Source organism: Dermacentor silvarum, chromosome 6 (assembly GCF_013339745.2).
Source record: "Dermacentor silvarum isolate Dsil-2018 chromosome 6, BIME_Dsil_1.4, whole genome shotgun sequence".
In the NCBI taxonomy this organism is placed as follows: Eukaryota; Metazoa; Arthropoda; class Arachnida; order Ixodida; family Ixodidae; genus Dermacentor; species Dermacentor silvarum.
Window position 1 is genome coordinate 44982546 of NC_051159.1, and position 24081 is coordinate 45006626.

The 24081-nt window shown below is 45.0% G+C and overlaps 1 protein-coding gene across 2 annotated transcripts; it reads left to right on the plus strand.

Annotated features, from left to right (window-relative positions):
• The first annotated feature begins 519 nt into the window (after positions 1-519).
• Positions 520-23732, plus strand: LOC119455470 (glutamine synthetase). Of its 2 annotated transcripts, none has more exons than XM_037716879.2 (6): positions 520-591; positions 6269-6449; positions 9097-9258; positions 15135-15421; positions 21130-21498; positions 23097-23732. In XM_037716879.2, the coding sequence occupies exons 2-6, from the start codon at positions 6278-6280 to the stop codon at positions 23346-23348; spliced, it is 1242 nt and encodes a 413-aa protein (XP_037572807.1). In that variant the 5' UTR covers positions 520-591; positions 6269-6277; the 3' UTR covers positions 23349-23732. The 2 variants fall into 2 exon arrangements, with proteins under 2 accessions (XP_037572807.1, XP_049524760.1); XM_049668803.1 differs by lacking the exon at positions 520-591 and adding an exon at positions 2632-2759.
• Positions 23733-24081: the final 349 nt, after the last annotated feature.

Below are 24081 nucleotides of genomic sequence, written 5' to 3' on the forward strand. Positions count from 1 at the left end.
TCCTGCATTGCTCTATAGTATAGCTTTTGCGGGAATCGTCGAAGGTCACTCAGGACAGTGCGCCTTTGTAGCAGTGGTCATGCCACTTTCTGAATGAGTGCAATTTTCTAGTCAGTGCGCACGCCTGCAGCGTTAGCAGATCGCCGCTCAACGCCAACAACTTTCACCCTGAGCCCGCGTGCCTTGTCCTGGCACCACGACCTCGCCCCTCCCCCACTTCTGCCCCCTCCCCTGGTCAACAGGTTTGCACAGATGCAAGGGGGCGGGGCTGCTCCGTCGGAGCCAACGTCAAAAAAAGAGACACGCCATTGTTCTGAATGGGCTGACGGAGCAAGGAAGGGGAAGGCGCACGTAAAAGGAAACGAATGTAAACACACGCCAGTCGGACGGTAACTGGACCCACGAATTATCTCCCGGCAAACGATTCGTGGACACGAACGCGCTCAACGGTAAAACACGGAACGAGAAAATTGTTCATCGTTTCTCCCTCTCTGTGCGCATGCTCGTATAAATAAGACCGGCTGCGCCCTCCGCACTGCTTGGTGACCGGCGGAGAAGGTGTCGTTGTTTGTCGAAGAGCGATAAGTTCAGGTAAGATGCTACACGTAACGTCGATATTTTCTCTTCGATTCAGGCTGTTTCCAATTTAAGCAATATGTTGCTTGCTTGCTTTCTTACAATTATATGACGCGTACCCACTACAGCGGATTGGTTAATAAGCGAGCAGTTAAACGGGTGGAGTGAGAGAAAAATTGGGAGAAAAAGTGTATTCAAGGTACGGTTGAAATTGTACAAGGAAGTAAGGTCGACTAACTGATGTTAGATACTTTTGTTCTTGAAGGAAAACATGTGCTTTATGTAAGGATAGCATGTCTGATGGTAACAATTTTTAATCAACATAATGTTTGAATTTAGTGAGACATGAAATACTAAATCAGTAAATTAACCAGGTATTAACCTTGTGTCATAAAGTAACTCGCAGATGGCCATGTATACGTTCCTGTGGCTAAAATACAAATGTAGATGCTTCAAAGGAGAGAGTATTTTCTGTGTTTTCTGCAAGGCCAAATTTTCGGAACGATATTTCGAAGCACTTTTTGTAAGTCGAAGGCAGCCTAATAAAAATATCATCAATGGTTTCAGGTTATTTGCAGATATGGCATAGAGGGCATATCGCCTGGCCAGGCTTGTGTAAATAACAATTTAATGCTGAATATGAATCGTAATTTTGTTATAGCTATTTCCTATTTACGTGTAGGACACCATTGATCTTCCCAAGTGAAAAGCAAATGGTTAAAGTCTGTTATTTGGAATGTCTGTTTTGCAGAGTATTTTATAAGAGAACATTTTCTAGATCTAGCTGCGGTGATAGTAAGCAGAAGTCGGCGGAACAGACATGACTGGTCCATCTAGGGATGTACGTGTGTGTCGGCCATTTCACTCAAAAACAAGCCACAGTTACCTTGTAGGTACCCATACCATTCGAACCAGACGTAAAGTCGTAGGGTATAATGTTTCTAGTACATTCAAAACTGTACTGTCTGAGGTGAGGTGAATGCTGCGCACATTGACAATGAATCGGTGATTATTAGAGCTAGCGATGAATTTAAAGGAAGTTTTCGGAGAGCTAAAGTAATTGCTAATAAATCTTGCCTGAAATATGGGCCCAGAATTAGGAAGTCGCAGTGAACAAGACCAGGATAGTACCTCAGAAAAAATGTCTACACACGCTTTCCCTTCACACAGTGATGCATCTGTCGCTATTAAATTATTGATCTGCAATTGCGCTAAATAATATAACAATACGCCACTTAAATATCTAGTGTGCGTGTGTGTAGTTAACTTTAGGAAAAATATATGACCAGATTCCATCTTAATAGTATTTACAGGATATTCTGTGGGGAATGGTCTCGCATATGCGAAATTTTAGTGGTTACAGTTGTGCTTGCACAAAGAGAACTGGCGTATTGTTATAGACGGGACCATGTTTCGTCAAAGGCCGGATATTTTTCCTCAATAGACATGTTAAAACTATTCTAGTTTTTATTTTCGCTGGACAAGAAAAGCATCCCAGCTATTTTATTTCTGCCCTTTAAGACCCTTGTTGGCCTTCACACAGCAATTATACTTGTTCTCAATTTAGCTAATGTAAACTATTTTATTCTATTCGGGTTTCTTCTACTAAGAACCTCATTTTTATCAATATGATCTCAAAACGTCGGCATTGTGATAGAATACGACTTTGCGAATAACTTGATGCGCACTAGTTCAATTTCTTCATAGCGACGAGTTTGCCGAATGCTTAAAGGCTATCTTAGTAAACTGTTATTATGTTCTTCGATTAAAAACTCACCATGGTATTTACTTGCGCTGGGTGCAAAAACGTTTGCCACACTGATATGCAAGATGAAAGTACGCGTTATGAAGACAGTATGAAACGGCCACCAACAAGCCCGTTCATCGTCCTTTTGATACGTAAGAACCTTTTCTTCGTCCTTTATAGACCAACCAATTATTCACCAGTCCCAGACAGAGGGTATGCGTCATGCGATGTCAGCATAACAAAGGCAAGTATAACAGCTTGTCCAGTCGTGCGTAGTGGATGAGGAAAAGGAAGGGGCAGCCGCGATGAGCGGCGGGCAATGGGCAGCTCGCGAGGGGGCAGTCTGAAGAACCTCGTAACAGTACCCACCTGGTGCGGAACGCCCAAGAGCGCACGCCTCACGCTCCCACATTCCGGCCGACTGCCCAAAGCACAGGTAACGCTTTCTTCGGAGTTGGTGCGCCGCCACTTCTACGCCTCTGCCGCGTGGTTCTAGCGTTGCTACGACGTTAGACGAGTTAAAGGGAACGCATGCTTCGAAAATTACAAGACTACTGACGTGTACGCTCATTTCCTGCGAAATTACGATAGGCGTTACGCTCAAAATAAAGTACGTAATAAAATTAAATAAGGAATCAAAATCACGATGTCATTATGAAGCATGTCGTAGTGCGGAGCTCCGGATTAATATTGAACAAGTGCGGTTCTTTAGCGTGCACTTCAAGCTTAGTACACGAACGCTTTTTGCACTTCGCCCCCACCAAAGTACGTTCGCCAGGGCGGGCACTGAACCTGCGACCTCGAACTCAGCAGAACAACTCCATAGCCACGGGGCTACAGCGGCGGGTGAGAACATTTACTGGAGGTATTTACAAGCTTAGAATTGAACGTGACAGCATCGTAATTTGGGGGTCGCATGATGGTGATGATCTGTAAGGACATCCCCTGTGAACCGGGGCGACGATAAAATAGTCCCCTAGGCTGTGTGAGCGACTTACGTCTTAGCATATAGTAATCTACAGCTCTGCCTATCTTTGTTTATCACGAACTGAATCGTGGTACCTAGTGTACTAAACTAGAACATTGCAGTTAGATTGGCTATGGTAGTAGTGGCTTGCTAGTTATTTCTGTGAGTGGGGGATACATGTAACTTAACTTCTGCATAACGTAGTCAGATTTAAATACATAATAAAATATAATGAATACAGTTATACTAGTAAATGACTGTTCTGCAATACAAAAACGTAAAGCGTAAACGTTGACAGGAGACTCGAAAAAACAGACGACGGATGGTGACGATGTCCTGAAGATTAAGCACCGAGCTACCCGTTATGTCATATCCTTTGAGAGTGTCTGCTTGAAAGTGGTTAATTGTTTGACGATAAAGATAGACTATGTGTATTTAAGGAAAGCAAAGGTGCCACACCGCAAAATTTTATAGCTCTTCCACCGTTAAAAAAATGCTAGGCACAGGAACATACCTTGAATTTCGATACGTCACATTGACCTACAGGCGCTGAAGTTCCTGCATGAAATGCAAACATGTGAACTTTTTTTGTCATTTTCTCGCATAAGAATCGTCCTTTCGCGCCAAATGAACTAGAACAAGCTTTTAAAGTGCTTCGCGGGTTTAAACTGTGCTAGTGTTCATAACTAGGGGATTTGTGGACCCTTTGGTTCACGCACCACGTCAGAACAACACACGTACTCACGTTTCGGAAACCATACGGAACCCTCGTTTACAAATACGCGATTCTTGATCAAGGGTTTGTAAAGGAACCTGAAACGTTAAAAAGTCTTCCCTGCTTGTTTCTTTCTTCGTTTCACTTTGATTTGCTTAGTGAATCCATTTACCAATCAGGATTTTACATTATTATTTTATCAAAAGCTTGATTTCAATAAAGTGATTGTTAGTCTGCATTGGTAAATTACGTTACCGCAAAACAGAGACGCCAGTTTTATAGTCATCAGAGTTTTGGTAAGCTAGAAACGACCCAAAATATGACTCGCTTAAAAATCCAGCGCGAGCTTGCGTGACCTCATCATGTTTGCAGAGGTGTTGCTTAGGACGAGTTAATAGTTTTTAAACAAAGCGTCGTGGTATATTTTTTCTGACGAATTTTTGGGAACAAAAGACGCTAAATATGTCAAGAAATAATCAAATCATCACGCAATGTAAATGTGTAGGCTCAAAATTTAAACAGTGAATGTTCAATGGAACATGTTCCTTGGCTAGTTGATGGATATGTGCAGTATTTACTTGTGTACACCTTAAATGGGGCAAAAGTAGCTAGATAGAACATGTCTGTGCTTTTTTACCGTATATTTTTTCTGCGTTTTTACGCTAATCAAATATCGGGACGAGAAAAAGTACTTTACCACGCAAGCTTTTCGCTTTTTTGGGGCTCTTTTCAGCGAGAATATGCTGGATCATGACCACATGTCAGCCTTACATTATCTCTCTCTTTAACGCGTGTGCTCTCCACACTGAGTTTCCAACCACGCTGAACTTTCCAAGGAATTCGCGAGTCGTCATGTTAGTAACATACACTGCTTTACAGGTTGCTATAGGATTCGAGACTGGTCCCTTTTCCAAGTGAGACGAAGCACATTGAGAAAAGCGTGCGGAAATAGAGACCGCTCTATTGCGCTAAAAGCTAGCTTTTGGGGACAAACACGTGAATTCAACCCTGGAAAACAAATGGCGTCAAACCAATTCGTAATGTTTTGACCTCACAAGCAAGTGTCTTTACGCACAGAGCATTCTCAATGTTATTGTTTAAGAAAAAAATAAAATTAATCTAATAATCATCTAGGCTATGTTGCGACTCTGCTGAACCAAATTCCAAAGCAGATTCCACCTTATTTTCAAATTCAAAAGCCTAAACGGGATTCACAAGAGACATTTAATGAATAATTAAAGACACGCGATATGCAGCAGCTAACCTTAGCGAGTATAGACCACTTAAAGCCTTTTCTCTACCTGCATATTTATTTTCGAAACACTAACGTCCGGAACTATTACCAGTAAATGCTAAAATCGCAGTCCCCGCCACCGGAGAATATTTGACTGACCTAACCTGATTTCTAGGCGGTGAAATGAAACTTGAGTGCTGATCCCTGGCGCGCAGATAGAACTAGGCACCATCGCCTTTCGATAAATTTCTCTTAATTGTGGATCTTTCTTGCTAATAGAAATGTATAATTTTCTTGTTCCTTTTTTTATTGCTCGATGTTACGTCGGCGTCGACAAGAGATTTTTTTTTCTCTTCAGGAAGCATGCTTCATATTTCGGGTTTCAGGAAAACTTAATTTTATCATCAATTTATCACTCCCGGCGAAAGTTGTCGGGTCATTGTTTTGGGTAACACTTTATCACTAAAAATAAAATAGTCTTATTCTGTGGTTTCCCTTGCCAAAACCACATCCTGATTATGAAGTACGCCGCAGTGTGGGGACTCAGTTATAATTTAGACCATTATGGGTTCTTTAATGTGACCATCAACATAAGTACACGCGTGTTTTTGCATTTTACCCCATAAGTACTCGAAGGTTCCTAAATTTTGCGCCCATCGAAATACGGCCGTAGTGGCCGGAATCGAACCCTCGACATCAAGCTGCAGCAGCGCAACACGATATCCATTGGGCTATGACGACGGGTACCAAAAACTTTTATGAAAATCTACCACTTCCTATCTGTATGCCTATGTGTATGGCAATGTAAGATCGTGCTGTGGAAGGACAAAAACACCGCCTATAATCTCCAGAAACGATGGACTGTGCCTACGCTTTCTTTTCACCAATTTATTTTCTTTGACGACGCTCTGTAGAAACTAATACAAAATGGTTTTCATTGGCTGGAACATAGCCTGACACTCGAGAATCATAATGTCTCGTTTCATTCAAGGTGCCGTAACTGAAACCTGATGATGGTTACACTCGCAGGAAATTCCAATGTCTCCGCTAATACCCACCTACACGAGCAACCAAGTGCTACTGTCGAAGTTCCTAAGCCTGCCCCAGCCCAAGAACGAAATTCAGTGCACCTACGTATGGATCGACGGTAGCGGACAGAATCTGCGCTGCAAAACAAGAACCGTCGAATTTGAGCCTCAAGACGCGAAAGGTAACGATTGCATGATTATTAATGGTTGGCAGAAGCATTCACAAATGAAAACACAATAAATAATGCACACTATACATCCAGAACTTGAAACTTTTGTTTCTGTAATTGTCTTTTTGAACTGTTATTTTTTTATCTTAACGAGAATTGTTTTTCTTGCTTTTTTTTTACGTGAGTGCAACTGACCGCGCTCTCGAAGGTATGTCATTGAATATATGAAGCGACTCGTATGCCCAGAAGAAGTGTTTTTATTATCCTGGGGCCGAAGTCACGAAGCACTTCGTTCCTATGCACGCTATGCCATAGGCTTACCGTAAGTTTTCATTATCACATGGCAAGCAGCAGCTTTGGCTAGAAATCACTCTTGCGAACAATTACAGCGTAAACGTTTTTCCATGCGAAAGCATCAACTGGCCCATTGAGCGAGAAAGCTGACGTTAGTCGTCTGGATAAGTGAAAAACCGCACCTAAACCCCGTTGGCTGCGACTCCACGTCACGAGCCCGTCTCGACGGCGCTCAGCGGGCGAAAGGGCGTCCCTGTTGCCGCTATAGCGTGCCAGTTGTTGCGTGAGGGGAGAGGGCATCTCCGCGATGCCGCATCCTCGCTCTCGCTCTGGAAAGCCTGTGTTATCCGCGCGTTCCCTGTCCGCGCAAGGTCCCGCCTGCGTTCCAACTGCACCTTGGTAAGGTGAAATCAAAACGCGCCAAGCCAGGCCAAGCGTATCAACGCGCTCGCTTGACCGCCAAGAGTTCATAACTCGAGGGACCGCTCAGCGGTCTTCAATTGGACACTAATGCTTTCGCATTCACAACTCATAAGAGCTTAGTGCCCTCGGATATTTCTTTCAAAATATGGGCCCCATTCCTCTTGCGCACCAAAGTGTTCCGATTGCGTTCCAAAGTGTTCCTTTTGGGTTCCTCTTGTGCATCAAGGTGTTTTTGCTTCATAGTATAGAACAATCAACTTTACTGCAAAAGCAAACGATCCTAAGACGTTATACTTTCTTAACTACTTCCGTAAATTCTACATTTAGTGGAGTAGAAAGGATGTGAGTTAAATGCTTTGGACCGTATTCAGAAAAATATTGGACGGTATAATTGTCCGCGAGAGTAAATTCCAAGCAATTCTGGTGGTCCAGATATTACTAGTGAAGGCGATAAGCCAACGGCAAAGAGCACATACCAAGGAAAATGTCTATGAATACGGCCCCTTGTACACGCATTGCACAATGGCAGAAGGTACAGCTTGAGTGTATTGCAGCAAATTTGGAGATACATTATTAACCTGCAAAGTCGCACTAGTCGGCCATCTGTTTTTTTTTTTTGTTTTTTTTTTTGCTCTCTATAGTAAGACCACTTTGTGTTACGGTGGCAGTTCAGACACCGCGAAGCATTTGACCACGCACCATGCCTTTTCCACGTCACAGCGGGAAACAGGACATCAGATCCAGCAGCACCCCGATCCTTGCTTGACAATGAAAACAGCTTGCAGTCACACCTACTGGTCTACAAAAGCCCCCCCCCCCCCCCCCCCTCCACACACACACACCAAAACTACTTTCCGAAAACTCGGATAAAACTTCAAGTGAAACGCCCCCCGTGGAAGGCCGAGAACAAACACTAGAAAATATAGCCAAACCACTGAGCAATATTGAGGGACGCCATGTTGCCGAAATCCTCAATGACTCAAAAGCTGCACACAGGCCTGCAGCGATTGCCTTTTTTTTCGTGGCGGAATCAATGATTTATAGAGGACTATAACAGGTGACAAACCAAAATTTCTAACAAGTAAATAAAAGAGTATCTCCCCTTTTAAGCAAAAAAAAAAATATAGCCAAAGATAAAATGCGTACTTAATTCTACATTTTTTTAAAGAACAGACATTTAAACACATTTTAGTTCTGTTTCATAACTATTTTTGGCGTGATAAGTTCGGCTTCGAAAATAATATATATACAATATTGACAAAACTAAAAAAATGATAGCAGTCGCTTCCACACAAGTGCTACTTACAAGAACCTAGCCGTGTTTGGTGACGCTTCAGCTTAAGTCAAGAAAAACTATACATGTAGCGAGTCTTATTCCAATAAGCCTGGTAAGAAACGACTTTCATGGCAAAATACGCCGGCAATCTGCGAAAACAGCCAAAACAAGTATACTCTCGCACTAGAGAAGTAATTGTTGAATTTTCCCAGTTCGTGGACAAACGTGAATGTGGCACGACTTTTTGTTGCAACTCTTGCTGTTTGAACATTGCTATTCGCTCATAGAGAAATAGGCATGGATATTGCCTGCAATTTGGTATCTGAATAAACACAACGCTTTACTTGCATGAGAGATTCAACATTCGCGAAAGAAGAAACACGGTGGATAAACTGCTTGATTTTCTCAACGATGAATAGCTTAGAGCCTCAAGCGAAACCTTGGCTGTGAGGCTCGCTGTAGAAAAGGTTGGGGGTGGGGATGCTCTCGAATAATCATCTACCCCAACCTGAATGAACTATGAATGCCGGCCACCGCGGCCGAGATGCAAACGAAGGACATCATGCTCAATAGAGGAACGACAGATTCTCTGATCTATTGCAACGGGTACATAACATGAGGTATTTCAAAGATGTGTAGGTCACTGAAATCTCACTGCATCTACAGACTTGCCTATATGGAACTTCGACGGGTCGAGCACCGGCCAGGCCGAGGGGAAGAACTCGGACGTCCACATCTATCCTGTGGCACTGTTTCGTGACCCGTTCCTGGGCGGACCCAACAAGTTGGTGCTGTGCGAGACATACAAGCACGACCACACCCCCCACGGTGAGCTACAGAATGCATATACGACAACTGTACCCCACTGTCGGCCATGCCATATTTTCCCAGCTTCCTGCTGACAAAATACGGTGATCTTTAAAGCGGTTATGCTTTTCTTTAAACAAGGTTGCTGCTTGATATTTATCCTACTACACAGACCATGAGCCATATGCGGAAAAAAATTGACAACTAAACCCGACGTTATTTTCTCACTTAGCAGCAGTGTGGGTGAAAGCATATTGCACTCCTTCATCCTGCCACCGTAGAGGTAAAGTCGATTAGTGTGGGTCGATTTAGAAGTCGGGCTGAGGCAACAGTCCGATCAGATAGCCATTTACAGAAACACAGGTTCCTCATGTGCCACTGACACAGTGGCAGCCGGCGCCTACAAGAGATTACAGAGTACGCGGACTGCTCGTCCAGTGCTTCATTGCTCTCTGCATGTCACCGACAAGCGAAAGCGCGTTCACTTATGCCTTTAGAGCTGAGTCAACCTACGTCTTGCAGACTCACTGGATCAGCTGGCCCAACCGATTCACCCACCGTTATCACGTTTACATATTGCTGGTAACTTCTACAAACAGGTGGCATGATCTGCAGACACTTTCACCTATTTCAGCATGTGATATTAACCAGGAGCCCAATTCTAAAGCATTTATTTCCTAAGTTTTCTTCGCCTTTGGTAGACTCTATTGTTTTAGTCGCGTTTTGCGTCTTCAGATGGCTGGTGCACGTTGTTTTTACCGTGTTTTCTTGAACTGAAACGTTACTTCTCACCGCACATGCAAAGGGTTTAGGTTATCTTCATTCAACGATGGATTAGCGAAGTAGTGCATTATTTTGTTCTGTGATGACGTTGCGGCTATTTCCTCCTTTGCTCTAGGATTCGATGATCAGTGAGTGGAGCCCAAATGTTCCTAAAAGCTGCTCCTGTGTTTCTAACAAACTAGCTGCGAAATGGAATGTAGGTGGAGGTTTAGTTTCAGAGGATGATAGCGCTTTTGTTGTCGTGTTTCATTAAAGCTTTTAACTGCGGTTCCGTGCTATGTTTGCGATCCATACTTTTTTCTTATTCAAACAATCATTTCTCCATGATAACATGCACAAAATACACGAAATCTAGCAAACGCCTAGATATCCCCGATGGTTCGTTTGCTACGGTTAGATTGAACTGGCTGTGCGCTGGAGATAAGGAGAGCTTCAGGTAAATTGTGTGCGAGGATGGAAAGGTAACAAGCTTGCGTCGTTAACGCATTCAAATTTGTTTAGCAAGTTTCGAGCGAGAACATTTATCCAGGATGATCCCGGCAAGCCAAGGTCAGCAAGTAAGCGTCTGCAAATCCAGCTGAAGCTGACGAGAAATATTTATGCACACTTAGGTGCGGTAAGCGTCATAAAGCGCTTGTGTCTGTAGCGGTAGTTGAAGCACATGACAGATGGAGCGGACACAGTGAATGTTGGCGACACAGCAGCGAAAGAAACGCGTCAAATGTTGAGGCTGGCGCGGAGCAACTATGAATGTCGCCATCAGTACAAGTAGAAAAATTGGCCCCTCCGGAATTAAAAAAGAATGTCGCAGTATCGCCCGAAAGGCGAAGCATCAATTGCAATGGCAAATTAGTAGAGAGCTATTTGGATGTAGACACAGTAGTGTTATCGGCTGCATAAACTTGGACACATTCGCTTACTAACTGAATTAACAAGCGTGGTGTCAGCGCGCACAAGCAAACATGAATAGATGACACGGAATGACCGCAGACAACGACTGTCAAAACGCTGGCAGCAAGCGCAGCCGCCGCAGCGAGCGAAGGTTCGTGGGGTCTATCGCTTCAGAGGAAACTGAGCGGCGAATGCACAGCACATACAAAGGTCAGAGCCGTGTGGAGATAAGAAACGGTGCGGGCTACCGCCACAGCTGGGCAAAGTACGAGCGCGGTTGTTGGTAGAGTAGAAGCTGCTCCCCCCCCCCGCTCCCTCCCACGCTGCCTTCCCGCTTTCTTGCTTTCGCGTGGGAGATTGAGTGACAAGTTCCCCTTGCGCCCGGTTGCAAGATACGCCTTTGGTGCCGGAGCATAGCGTCGCCCCGCCTCCCTCCCATACCCCCACGGCCTTTCGCGCGACGGTCGCGTTTGCTTTCCGCCGTCCGTTCGCTATCCGTGATAGCGCGCGTCCCCCGCACGCTTTCGTTCGCGCATACGGTGCGCGGCGACGATTTTAGCGCCCTTGGACTTTATACGGAACTTCACGGCGACAGCGACGCCGACAGCAGAGATCCGGTTGAAGTGTCCATATAATTGCTATCGCAATAAAAGAAACATTATTCCAATGCGGCCATATATATATATATATATATATATATATATATATATATATATATATATTATGTTCATTTAATGAGTACAAACAAATAATTGTTTTGACGGTGGCTAAATTCATACGTGTAGTCGGCACAGCTGCAACACCGCGGATGACTACCTCCTGGGTAGTGCTTCGTCCTTCGCCGAAATGGCGTCGGCAGGCTCACTTGTGTGGTATCGTTCCAAGCTGCCCTTATACGCGAAATGAAGGAATAATACATCTGTCGCACAGACAGCCCCATACAAAAATACTTCCTTACTTTCTTTAGAACTCTTACCAACTTTCTATCAAGTTTAGTAGCATCCTATGTACTTTTACTTTCTATTAACACATGTTACAAGAAAGTTGGTAGGATCTGTTTTTACTTCGGTTTGAAGAAAGTTTGTTTAAAGAAAGTTGGTACATAGGCTCTGTTCAAACTTTCGTTTGTAGAAAGTTTGTTCAAAGAAAGTTTTAAAAAGGTCGGTAGGCTATGTTTTTATTTTCGTTTGAAGAAAGCTTGTTTAAAGCAACATTAAAGAAAGTTGATAAGCTCCGTTCTTGTTTTCGCTTGAAGCAAGTTCCGTTGAAGAAAATTTAAAGACAGTTGGTAGGCTCTGTTTTAACTTTCATTTGTAGTAAGTTTGTTCAAAGAAAGTTTTGAAAAGTTGGTAAGGTCTGTGTTTATTTTCGTTTGAAGAAAGCTTGTTTAAAGCAACCTTAAGAAAGTTGATAGGCTCCGTTCTTGTTTTTGCTTGAAGCAAGTTCGTTTGAAGAAAGTTTAAATAAAGTTGTTAGGCTCTCTCATTACTTTTGTGTAAAGAAAATTATAACAATTGTATTTGTTTCATTCATTTGCTCATTTAACACTGCAATAAAGAAGCATAACAAGCAATATCGGTAATTTGTACGAATAACCTGAGTATCATACTGCTAATTGCTTCCTGCAGTTTAAGAGAAAGAGAGAAGACAGAATAATTTTTGCTATTACGCGTGCATATATAATCAGCAGTAGCTAAGTTAAAATACACTTGCCTGCCCCAGATAAATTTTATATTACGCTTTTTCTACTTCTACAAAAAAGATTGTCACACATAGTACTCGAACTCGGGACATTTGCGTGTGAGGCAGAGAGGCTACCACTGCACAGAGTATTAAATTAGATTTTGCAGGACCAATGCTTTGACTACACTTTCTGACATGTCGTAAGGCGGTTTATTTGTCTTCACGACGCTTACCTTTTTTTCGGAATTCGGCTTCTTCAGAAACCTTCCTTTACTATTTTATGGAAACGATACACAAAACGCGGCTTTCTCGCAAATGCAGTACCTGCGGTCACTGTTAAAAGAGCATTTCTTTTCAAAACTGCGCGTGATCGCGGTGTTGATATATTGGCGGAATTCGTACGGCAGCGCGGATTCCGTAAATGCTTGCTTGAACGCACATGTGCATAATTTACGATTGTCAGTTGGCTGAGTAGTCAGTTGTGTACCTGGCATGGCCGTATCTGTTTCTCTACGCGTGCGTGCAAGCAGTACGCCTGTTGCACTTCAGCCGAAGATTCAGCTGCTGTAGCATGCCAGCCATCGCCACGTTTTGTCACCTTCATTCCTGACGCTAAGAGGAAATATAGTCTCACCAATTCAAGATGAGGGCACATATTTTCGAAAACGCTACACTTGGCGTGCATATGGGCGGTGATCACGAATATGTGCTCGGTAAGTGTCATATTAGCCCGTAGGCCGTCCGCCATTTCAAGCAGACGGTGCCGCGCGGGCGGCGCGTTGATTGGCTCATGCTTCAGCTACGACTTCCCCTGAGTGACAAATGCAGATCTCGAAGGCCATGCTCCTGAAGCGATGTTAATCGGTCAGGCAAGTTCCCCTTCGTTAACCGCAGTGTGGCGCTGCTGCAGTTTTGTTGCCAATAAATCCTAATGCAATCAAAGTTGCTCTAGTGTATGGACCACGCTGGCTGTCCGCGAGTGCTCATTGCAGTGAGGCGGTAGTTTAATTTTATATTAGAAATGGCTAGACAAAATGTGCTCCTTATCGTGTGCATGCATTAACCATTGCGTTGCATTAACCATAGCAAGGCACTGCCCTTTGTGTTATCGTAAAGTGTTGCGCTTCTAATTTCTTTCTTCTCATTCGTGTAAACCTCTATGGTCCTTTTTGTTTCCATTCTTTGCATCCAATTCGCTATCTCTATTTTAATCACTTTCTTTCAGATGTCTCCTGGTTGTCTATTTACAGTTTCAATTAACCCGTACTTGGTTAACCTGCACGCTTTTCAGGTACAGATACTTGTGCCCTTTACCCGCCCATTATTTTCATCCATGTCCCTGAGTCGTTTTTCAAAACTAATTTTGCTCTGCGCTTCTCTGACTTCAAAGGAGGCCCAAACCATGTCAACCTGCAGTGCCTGACATGTGGTATTACCGTGGGCTCCCAAAGCTCACGGTAAAACCACGTATCCTATCCTATCTTTGGTTCTTCCAACCCTGAGAACTTCCAACCCTGAGAAGATATCCGATTTAGGCATTAGAAAGATTGGCCATTGCCATTTATGTTTTCTGTGTGTGCGTAGTATTTGCTCCTTTCATTCGCAGTTCGTGCTCAAAGAAGGCTACCTCAAGGAATTGATTCTATAATATATGCCCAAAAAGCTTAATCTCGGCTGAGAGCAGTGCCGCATTGGATGGCTCCTGACTATATTTGACAATCTAAAGTTTCTTCGAGGTAACGTATTTATGCGGACGACCATTATTTGAGTCCCACCCACTTTGCAATAGGACTGCCGCGGCCGAAAATTAAATAGGCTACCTTGTGCTCGCCAGCTGTATTTCATAACTGGGCTAATTAATGACCTCGGCTATTGGAATGCCACTCTGGGGTGCTTTCTAGGACGCGCTGAGCATCCCACACGAACTGTTATAGATTCATATCAAGGATGACAAAAAACAACTTGTTGGTTAGGTTAGGTTAGGTTAGGCTAGGCTAGTTCAGGTTAGGTGTATAGGTTCGATGTGCGATGGCGTCGTTCAGATTTAGTTCGTCTTCCACTGTTTATTTTTTTCTAAAAGTGCGCAGAAATAAATAACGGTAGAACTGTATGTTTACAACAGCTCTGTAATTAAGCCTAAGCTGTCGAATTTACTAAGAGCAAGTGGACCGTTAATCGGGCAGTAAAATTGAGCTCCTTTTCAATAAGCGATGATCTCGATTGTCCGAAGTATATTCAAAATTACGCTTTATATTCGTTGTAATGTAGAAATCGTTATGAACACTGAAATGCATATAGACAAAAAAAAACTTGTAACAGGTGGTAGCCGAACTTAGACTTTTCTTTACAACTCACTAAACGGCCCACTGTATGTTTATTTTTCCCCGTGTAGACAACGCTTGACAACTATGTCTCTGGTGTAATTTTCAAAACCTATCTGCAATGTTCTTTTCTTGTAATTCAGCGGCAGTTTGACATAAGGCTTAAACAACCGATTGTGACCATGGTATCTAGTGCAACCCTTTTTCTCTTGAACGCAGAATCGAACAAGCGGCACATATGCAAGTTGGCGATGGATCGGTGCAAGGACCAGAAGCCGTGGTTCGGCATCGAGCAGGAGTACACTCTTCTCGACATCGATGGCCGGCCTTACCGATGGCCTAAGCAAGGGTTCCCGGGGCCTCAAGGACCTTATTACTGCGGCGTCGGTGCGGACCGTGTCTACGGTCGGGATGTGGTAGAGGCGCACTACAGGGCCTGCCTCTACGCCGGCGTCAAGATAGCGGGCACAAACGCTGAAGTGATGCCTTCACAGTGGGAATTCCAGGTGGGCATACAGCAACTCCGAACAGCGACGCCGTTCTTGCATAGATTGTGTGGTTGTGTAAAGAGTCTGTTCGATTCGAGTTATTTTACTGCGATAGCAATTGCATTGACACTGCAGGCGGATTACCGCCATCGCCATCGGCGCGAGATTCCGTATAAAGTACCAATTGCGACAACCTGTGGCCATTTCCTCTTCTATTCCGTCGGCGGCTGTTCGAAGGCTACGTGGTGTGATGACAGGCTCTTTTGTTTAATGTTCCAGACGGTTCTCTTAGGCGGAGCCTCCGAGAACCCAATTGAGGACAAAGCCGTTTGTTAGAATACACACACAAACTTCTAATCAAACTAAAATGAAAAGTAAGCCATAAAATAAACACTCAAAGAAGAACTCATAATACAAAACACATGTAGCTGGAACGCTAACGACAACAGGCGAGTTCGGGCAAGTCGCGAGTGTGTGGGCGCAAAACAGTGTCGACGCGTTAAGCGGAGGTGAGACGATTCCAGAAGCGGCGTCGATCTCACCAATGGTCGGGGTGTCGGATCGTTGACCGGGCGACCAGAGCGTGGCAGCTCTAGCTTGAAGGGAGAAGTCAGGTGGCTTGGTGGCACGGGCAGACGGCGGCGGCGTTCTGACCGGGCAGCTGGTCGTGGAACTTGGGCCCGTAGCCCGACAACTCACGTTCTGCCCAAGGGCGCTGGCGCTCGCCGGCCTCCAGCAGCAGTTGACGATCGGGAAGAGTGGCGACGCCCTGGAACGGGTTGGCAAGAATCCCAGGTCGGGTGAAGTTCTGGTGGCTCGGGTCCGGAACCCGACGGCCGTATTCAACCCCCGGTCCGGTGGCCGACCTTTTCCTGGTGCCCACTTCGGGAACTCTCCCCCTCTTCTGCCAGCGCGGCTTGCTTTTCTGCCGCTCTGGCCGATTCGTCGTTTTCGCATTTGCTGCTTGAAGCTCCGTATTCTCTTGCGATTCGATGTCTTTTCTTGCGATCTTCTTGCTCCGCGTGTTCACGTGCAGTTCTTCGACGTCGTCGTCTTTCAATCCAGCACGGAATTCGCCTCGGCGGGCGCGCTACATGTCTGCTTCTTGTCTCCAACTACCGCGCCGTGCTGCGCACTCCACACACCACACGTGGCCCCCATCCTGTGAGCCGTGTTGTCGCGCCTAGTTGTCATTAAAGCGAGATGCGGCACGAAGAGCAATTCGCTCACCGCTGTTCTCGCTCTTCATCCCTCCAGCGTTCTCGACAGCGAGTGTCCGCGGTCATCGATTCGATGTGTTCATGTTTGTCTGTGCGTGCGTGACATCGTGCTTGTTAATTTAGTTAGTAAGCGAATGTTTTATTGCGATAGCAATTATATGGACACTCAAAATCAGAGTTCTGCCGTCGGCGTCGCCGTCGTCGTCGCCGTCACCGTGAGGTTCCGTATGACGTCAATGGAGATGAAATCGTCGCCGCGCGCCGAACGCTGTATGTGCGAGTGAAAGGGCGTGAGGGGCGCGCGCTTTCACGGGGAGTGAACGCATGGCGGAGAACAAACGCGCGTTCTGCGCCGTGCTCCCTTAAGGGCTGCAGAAGTAGGCAACTTTTTCTCCTTTACAATCACCATATATGTAGAGCAAACGCGCCTTCTTCCGACGCGCGAGAGGCCGTGGAAGAGGGGGAGGGAAGGGAGGCGACGTTTAGCTGCGGCACCAAGTGCCTATTTATATCAGAGGTTCCGGCAACAGTCACCAACGCCGCACGCATTTTGAGCGAACGCGGGCAAAACGCCGACGGCGTCGACAACAGTTCTGCGTGTTGCCGGTGCTGCTGCATGTCCAAGTTTATACAGCTGATAAAGCTAATATCATTACTCCGTATAGCTCTCTACAAATTTGCTATCGCAATTGATGCTTCGCCTTTCAGGTGAAACTGCGACAACTTTTTTAGTTGTTCATGCACCTGATAAACCTACTAGCCTTGCTTGGTAGAGCTGTCAAATAATTTGCAATCGCAATCACTGCTTCGCCTTTCGAGCGAAACTACAACTTTTTTATTAACAAATTATAGCAAAATACGTAGTTAGATAGCACGCAAAGAAAAGTGTCAAAGCAAGAAACATCAAAAAAATGTCACAGTTTCGCCCTAAGGGCGAAGCAATGAATGCGATAGCAACACAGCAATCTCATACGAAGTAAGGTGAGCGGCTTTGGTAGCAACAACACGCAGAACTGTTGTCGACGCCATCGGCGTTTTGCCCGCGTTAGCTCTAAATGCGTGCGGCGTTGGTGACTGTTGCTGGAGCCTCTCATATAAATAGGCACTTGGTGCCGCAGCTAAACGTCGCGTCCCTTCCTTCCCCCTCCCCCACGGCCTCTCGCGCGTCTGAAGAAGGCGCGTTTGCTCTACATATATGGTGATTGTAAAGGAGAAACGAGACGCCTAATTCTGCAGCCCTTAAGCGAGCACGGCGCAGAACGCGCGTTTGTTCTCCGCCGTGCGTTCACTCCCCGTGAAAGACGCGCCCCTCGCGCCCTTTCACTCGCACATACAGCGTTCGGCGCGCGGCGACGATTTCATCTCCAAATGACGTCATACGGAACCTCACGGCGACGGCGACGCCGACGGCAGAAATCTGCTTTTGAGTGTCCATATAATTGCTATCGCAATAAAAAGCGGTGTCTCGCGTGGCCGCGCGCCTCGCATGTGCAAGAGCGACGCTTCTCAAAGAGTCTTTAAAAAAACTGTTGTATAAATGGCCTCCAGCATTTACATTCCAATTACCCCTGTTTAGGCCACTGAGCCATCCTTTTCATTAAACTTAATTCTCTTCTACATACCGATAGCCTGAAAATCAGAAAGCGCTAGTAAAACTCTTGGATGCTATTAAGAGCAATCATATTTCTTACCGTTGTCCTAAGTCCGTCTACAATGCTCTGGCTTACAGAGTTTCGCGGCTGCTTGCTTTAGCATCAGCCAGCGGTTGTACTAACTAGATAACAGTTTTACCTTTGCGTGATACGTTACCCAGCTACGCTTATACGTTATGTCCACTATGTATACGTGTCTTATATACCGCTCTTTACCGCGACATGTTACCGAAGTTGTGTAACAACATGGCAGCGCCCAGAGCAGACCAGACCACTCGCTTCGGTGCGAATCCCTTCTGGCGACTTGCTCTCATTCATGGGAGATACAAATAAATGACAAAAAAGCCAACGTTAAGTCCCGTTCACACGTTGATGTAAAAGTATTATGGATTGTCTATCTTCATTATTGATATCAGCAGTTTGTAATGACATAACTAAGCCTAGAGACGAAATCGATCCAGGAACGTTCTTTTATTTCCACGTAGCGCATGACGGTAAAGCAGGAGCTTTTTTTTGCATACTCTACATTCGCCCTAAGGCATTGTTGGAGGTACTGAAGTTGCGGCTGAAGGTACTGATGCAGGTCAATCGCCACCTCCCACAGACAATCGGCTTTAAGAAAGAAAACCTAGAAAAGCTGCGTCAAAGTTTAAGAATGTCCCACGACACAGAGTGCTTTAAATATTGTGGGAATGATGACGTGATTAGTGGCATCAGAGCCAACTGTGGGCGAAGAAGACGAGGAACGCGCCAGCTGCGGCTGGGCGCCCTTGGGCTCGGCTGGCGGAGACTGGAACCTGCTGGCGTGGACTGCTGGGATCCAGCCGTTTCCAGCAATATGTAACAGTGATATTGTAATCATACAAATTATTCACAAAGCGTACGGAACGATTTTATATTGCCGGCGATTTATTAATAAACCTTTGGTACTCGAGTCCCTGTCCAAGGACGCATATGCGTGTATCGAATTTATTAAACTTCAAGTCGAGCTTTCTTAACAATTTTTTAATAATCTTCGAGGGCACATCCCGATATTAAGGTGATGCACGCGACATATTTGTTCTGTTTAAGATGTAATGACAGAAAAAGACAGCAAGGTATTTAGGATAATTTAATTTCTCGATTAGCACGTTTTCTAGATGGAAGCTGCAAACAATATTAACTTGCTTTCTGCTGCAGTGAATGCGATTACATTTATTTATTTATTTATTTATTTATTTATTTATTTATTTATTTATTTATTTATTTATTTATTTATTTATTTATTATTTAGTCATTTATTTATTGTACCCTCCGGGCCGAAGCATTACAGAGGGGAGTGGCAAAAAAAATATTGATGGTCACGTGTCATTTCCGGCACCAATCAACAATTAGGTCAAGGTAAGCCCGTAAAGAAGAAGCATTATCACCATTTTCTACGTCCCTATGAAAGATGAAATCATCTGCGTATAACCTAATGTGAGATAATTGTTTAAGACTTAGTTAATTCATATATATCAGAAATACAACCAGTCTTAAAGCGGACCCTTGTCGGATGATGTTGGTGATGCGTAGGCGATGTGGAACTCTATAAAAACCCACTTGTTCACTGAATCAAGAACAGTTTAGGCGAAGGACGAAACACTGACAGCCGTAGCAAGGTATAGCCTTGCGCTTGGAGTACTTCGTTCGGGGCCACTACTCTGGGATTTAGCCATATGGATGCTTGCTCCGCAGTCCAGGTATTTCTTAAGGAAGTCCAACCAAATGGCCTTGTTAAATTTGTTTCTTTTCCTTTTCTTTTTGTGCGTTTCAATTATTAAATCCTGATTGTTCCTACTATTATTGCTGTCATTTTAAGACTTAATTTCACCTATTCATGAGCACTTACTCTATGGCAGTCCTGAAAGACTGTGGGGTTATAACTTGGAATAATCCTCCCATTTCGTGGCCAATTACCAATAACTGGTATGAGCCACTTGTTGGACAGACACCGAGAAGTACTACTACTACTACTCTAACGGTGTTCAATCTATACACGGGAGTGACGTAGTGGCTTCACGCAGTACGCAAGGCACCTCCTGCTGAGTGAAAAGAACAGCGTCCTGCGGGCAGCTTCTAAATGTCTCTTGCAAGTGGGAAATTCTTAAGGGTTTTCTATCCTTTTCTATCCGCCTGGTCAGGCAAGCGTTCCAGTAACATTAGAGCACCGGCCATCTCTGCTAGCTGCCATTTGTTCGAATGCGGTTGTCGGGATTGATATTTTCGTTTTATAATATAAATATAATATAGCGAAACTTCGCCTGGAGTGTCCATATGATTTCTATCGCAATAATAACTGGACTCTACACTCTTGTACGGAATACGATGATGGTATACGCTAAAACGTTGATCTCTGGCGTGTTAATCACTCGGCACGAACCAGAGGTCCTAACATATCAAATATCGCGCAAGCAAAAAAAGAAAACGCTCTTTTGCACCACCTTCATAAAAGGCCCAGGTGTAAAAGAGGTGGTTGTAACTCGACGGTCATTGTTTTCTCGAAGATCGCGGTCGTACGGTAGTCGTCGCCGTCGTTCTCGCCTTGCTTCTCTCGTTATACACACACTCTCGCGTCTCACACTCACACGATATCTCACCTTGCGCAAACATTTTGGTTCATCTGATAACATTTTTCAGAACCACAAATTATGCCGGATAGCCATCTACCTGCAAAATCGGCTGCATTGTCGTGATTACGGTGGACAGGCAGGCATGTTTTCTTTATAGCAATCCAAAAGCGTATACTGAATTAAGTATTACGACAAACTCTGCTTGTTGCCCACGTCACTTCTTGCAACACGATGACGTACAAATTATCCTTCCATGTGCGCAGGTAGGACCGTGTGAAGGCATAAGCATCGGCGACCATCTTTGGATGGCGCGTTTCATCCTCCATCGAGTGGCCGAGGATTTCGGCCTCGCGGTGACACTCGACCCGAAGCCTGTGGCAGGAGACTGGAACGGCGCCGGCGCGCACACCAACTTCAGCACGCTCGCCATGCGCCAGCCCGAAGGCATACGCTACATCGAGAAGGCGATCGAGCTGCTCTCGCGCAAACACCGCGAGCACATCCAAGCCTACGACCCAAACGGAGGTCGTGACAACGAGCGCCGCCTGACGGGATTGCACGAGACGTCCAGCATCCACGACTTCACATCGGGCGTGGCAGACCGCGGAGCGAGCATCCGAATCCCTCGACAGGTCTGTGGTACCACGTTCGATACCTCAGCCCTAGGCTTTGCATCGCTTGCCCTGTTTCTGCAAATGTACTGGTATGAGGTCGAACGAGCGATTCAACGGATGATGATGGGCGCTAACTAAACCAAATAAGAACCGGTTTCCTTTTTTTTACTGAGTTACATTTATATGCTTGTAAATGACGTAACACACAGGCAGTTGCACACATGTTTATATGAAGGTGTTCAAATGGAAGCTTTACGAAATTTTTAGAAACCGCCTGCGGCAGGTAGCATAATTGCTATCATTGAGCTGGCTTATTCGAAGAGGCGGACATTAGTAGCACGAGAAATCAAAATACATATTCAACTAATTAACAAGAATTCACTAATTAACCTCTTAGTTAAATACTTTACGACACATATTGCAATTTACGAATTGTAGCCGGCGAGTTTGCAAGACGCATCTACTTGAAATGAATTTCCGAGATGACTCGGACGGCAACAAACAGCGCTAGGACGGGACAAAGTGAGAACGAGAGACAAGGCGCTCATTGGTCCGGGCTGGTTGGTTCATCCTAATGGTGTATCAACCAGCCCAGACCAGCACACTCCTTCAGTTACAGGATGGCACCAGTTTCGAGATATTATTTCCCAATGTGTGGGACGAAATACATTGACGTTCCAGTTACTTTTGTGCTTCAATGTATAAAACAGCATTTCGGTAAAAAAGTAAGCGTAACAGTGCGTTTTTGAGGCGATTTGATGGCGCATATCTCCGAACTGGCGTCATTCTGGAAATTCATTCTAAGTGGATACTCGCCTGACAAGCGCATCGGCTACAATTCGTAAATCACTTATTAAATCACTTATTAAGTCACGTAAAGCACTTATTAAATCAAAGAAACGAGAAAGAAATGATAATAAAAGCGGATGAAAAAACAACTGGCCGCAGGTAGTGCACGAAGTCACCTATTTGCATTACGCGTGCGACGCTCTTACCAATTGAGCTACCCCGGCACCGCTTTCCCATTCATTTTCTTGGCTATTTATGTTACAAAACACATGTAAATGAATCAGTGATATACATCGTAGCCTTTTTTGAAGCACTCGCATGCATAGCCCCTAATTCCTGAAATGAATATGACATGTCGCTGGATGCCACGAGGGCAAAAAAAATTGCTATTTTCCAATACGGTTCAACGATGGCGCTCCCCTTGACCGCGTCCTTCCTTCATTATTTGCGCTAAGCGGCCATGTGGTCTAAGGTATCAATGATCATGGACGTGACCTAAAATACATTTTAAAAAAAGGTGGTTAAAACAACTGCTAACTGGGCAAGTCAGAGCGGATTCATTTTGAAAACGAAGTTAAAGACACAGGCAGGTTGTTGGCAGTCATTCATTGTCTTAATTGACGGACAGATTTAATATTGAAGAGTCGCAAGCGGCAATGTGACAACGGCGGACTGCGGGCATACCACCAGTTGGGTTGTGGTCTTGCACGGTCCCACAAAATCTGCTTTGTTTTCCCTATCGCACATTCTTTTCAAACTGTAACGCTTAGGATGGTGCGAGCCGAGCATTTACCCTTATTTTCTGCTCTGCACGCTACGTGCTATAGGTGTCGCAAGACCGCAAGGGTTACCTGGAGGACCGAAGACCTGCGTCCAATTGCGACCCCTACAGCGTGGCGAGGGCCATTGTTTCAACTGTGTGCCTCAACCAGGGACCAGTGACTCGTCGGAGCGCCTACCTCTGGGCCCATCCTTTTTCACGTCTGGACGTTCAAGAATTCTGCACCTGCAAGAACAACAGATTGCTCCTGCGCTTTCAGATGTCGTTTACGAGACCTGTGACAACGATAGGGTTGTAAAATTAGCGTGATGGCATAGTGACGCGTTTTCAAATTTCCGGCACCATAGTGATGCGAAAGCGACGTTTGTATCCGCCGTAAAGAGTGGCGTGTATCTTGTAGTACAATGATGGCAGACACTTGACAGCGCTGCCTTTTATATAGCGCATGTACATTGGCGAAGAAATTGTGACGTCAATTTCTGCTGGATCTCAGCTTTCTTGAACTAAAATTTCGTAGTAATAATAATAATGGCTGCAATGGCTTCTACTGCAGCAAAATTAGTGAAATCACTATCGTTCTCGCAAATTGTAAGTATCGCAACTACTTTCACAAGGCAGAATGAAGAAGCAACAATGCAACTTGTTATGTTTTCTTAACCGCACAATAAAAAAAGAAGCTTCAAAGCAGCTGATCACGTTTCAGCGTGGCTCCCTCGCCTATTCAATATATGTGCACCAATGCTTCTCCAAGGACGCATCCATGCGAACACGGTCGCGGACGTTACATTGATCTCGACGATGCGACACCTGGCGTGCCACATGGAAAGCGCATATTGCTACACATGCAAAGAAGAGACTCCGCGAACATGCACAGCGGGCACCGAGGCGTCGAAGCACAAACGGAAAGGGCGCCAACGCGGCGATTCTCTTCTCCACCTACAGGGTCATATCTCCTCCGGCGCTCACTTCCCTCGCGCGGACAAACAGATAATACCACCGATTTGACAGACGGGGCATCTACCGACCGAAAC

What these genes read in the sequence shown, in the direction of transcription:
- LOC119455470 (XM_049668803.1), top strand. Translation starts at nt 2,643, where the DNA reads ATGGGCAGCTCGCGAGGGGGCAGTCTGAAGAACCTCGTAACAGTACCC. An exon ending in CTTCACAGTGGGAATTCCAG is followed by an intron (nt 15,422 to 21,129) that starts GTGGGCATACAG and finishes CCATGTGCGCAG; the next exon opens with GTAGGACCGTGTGAAGGCAT. An exon ending in GCATCCGAATCCCTCGACAG is followed by an intron (nt 21,499 to 23,096) that starts GTCTGTGGTACC and finishes TACGTGCTATAG; the next exon opens with GTGTCGCAAGACCGCAAGGG.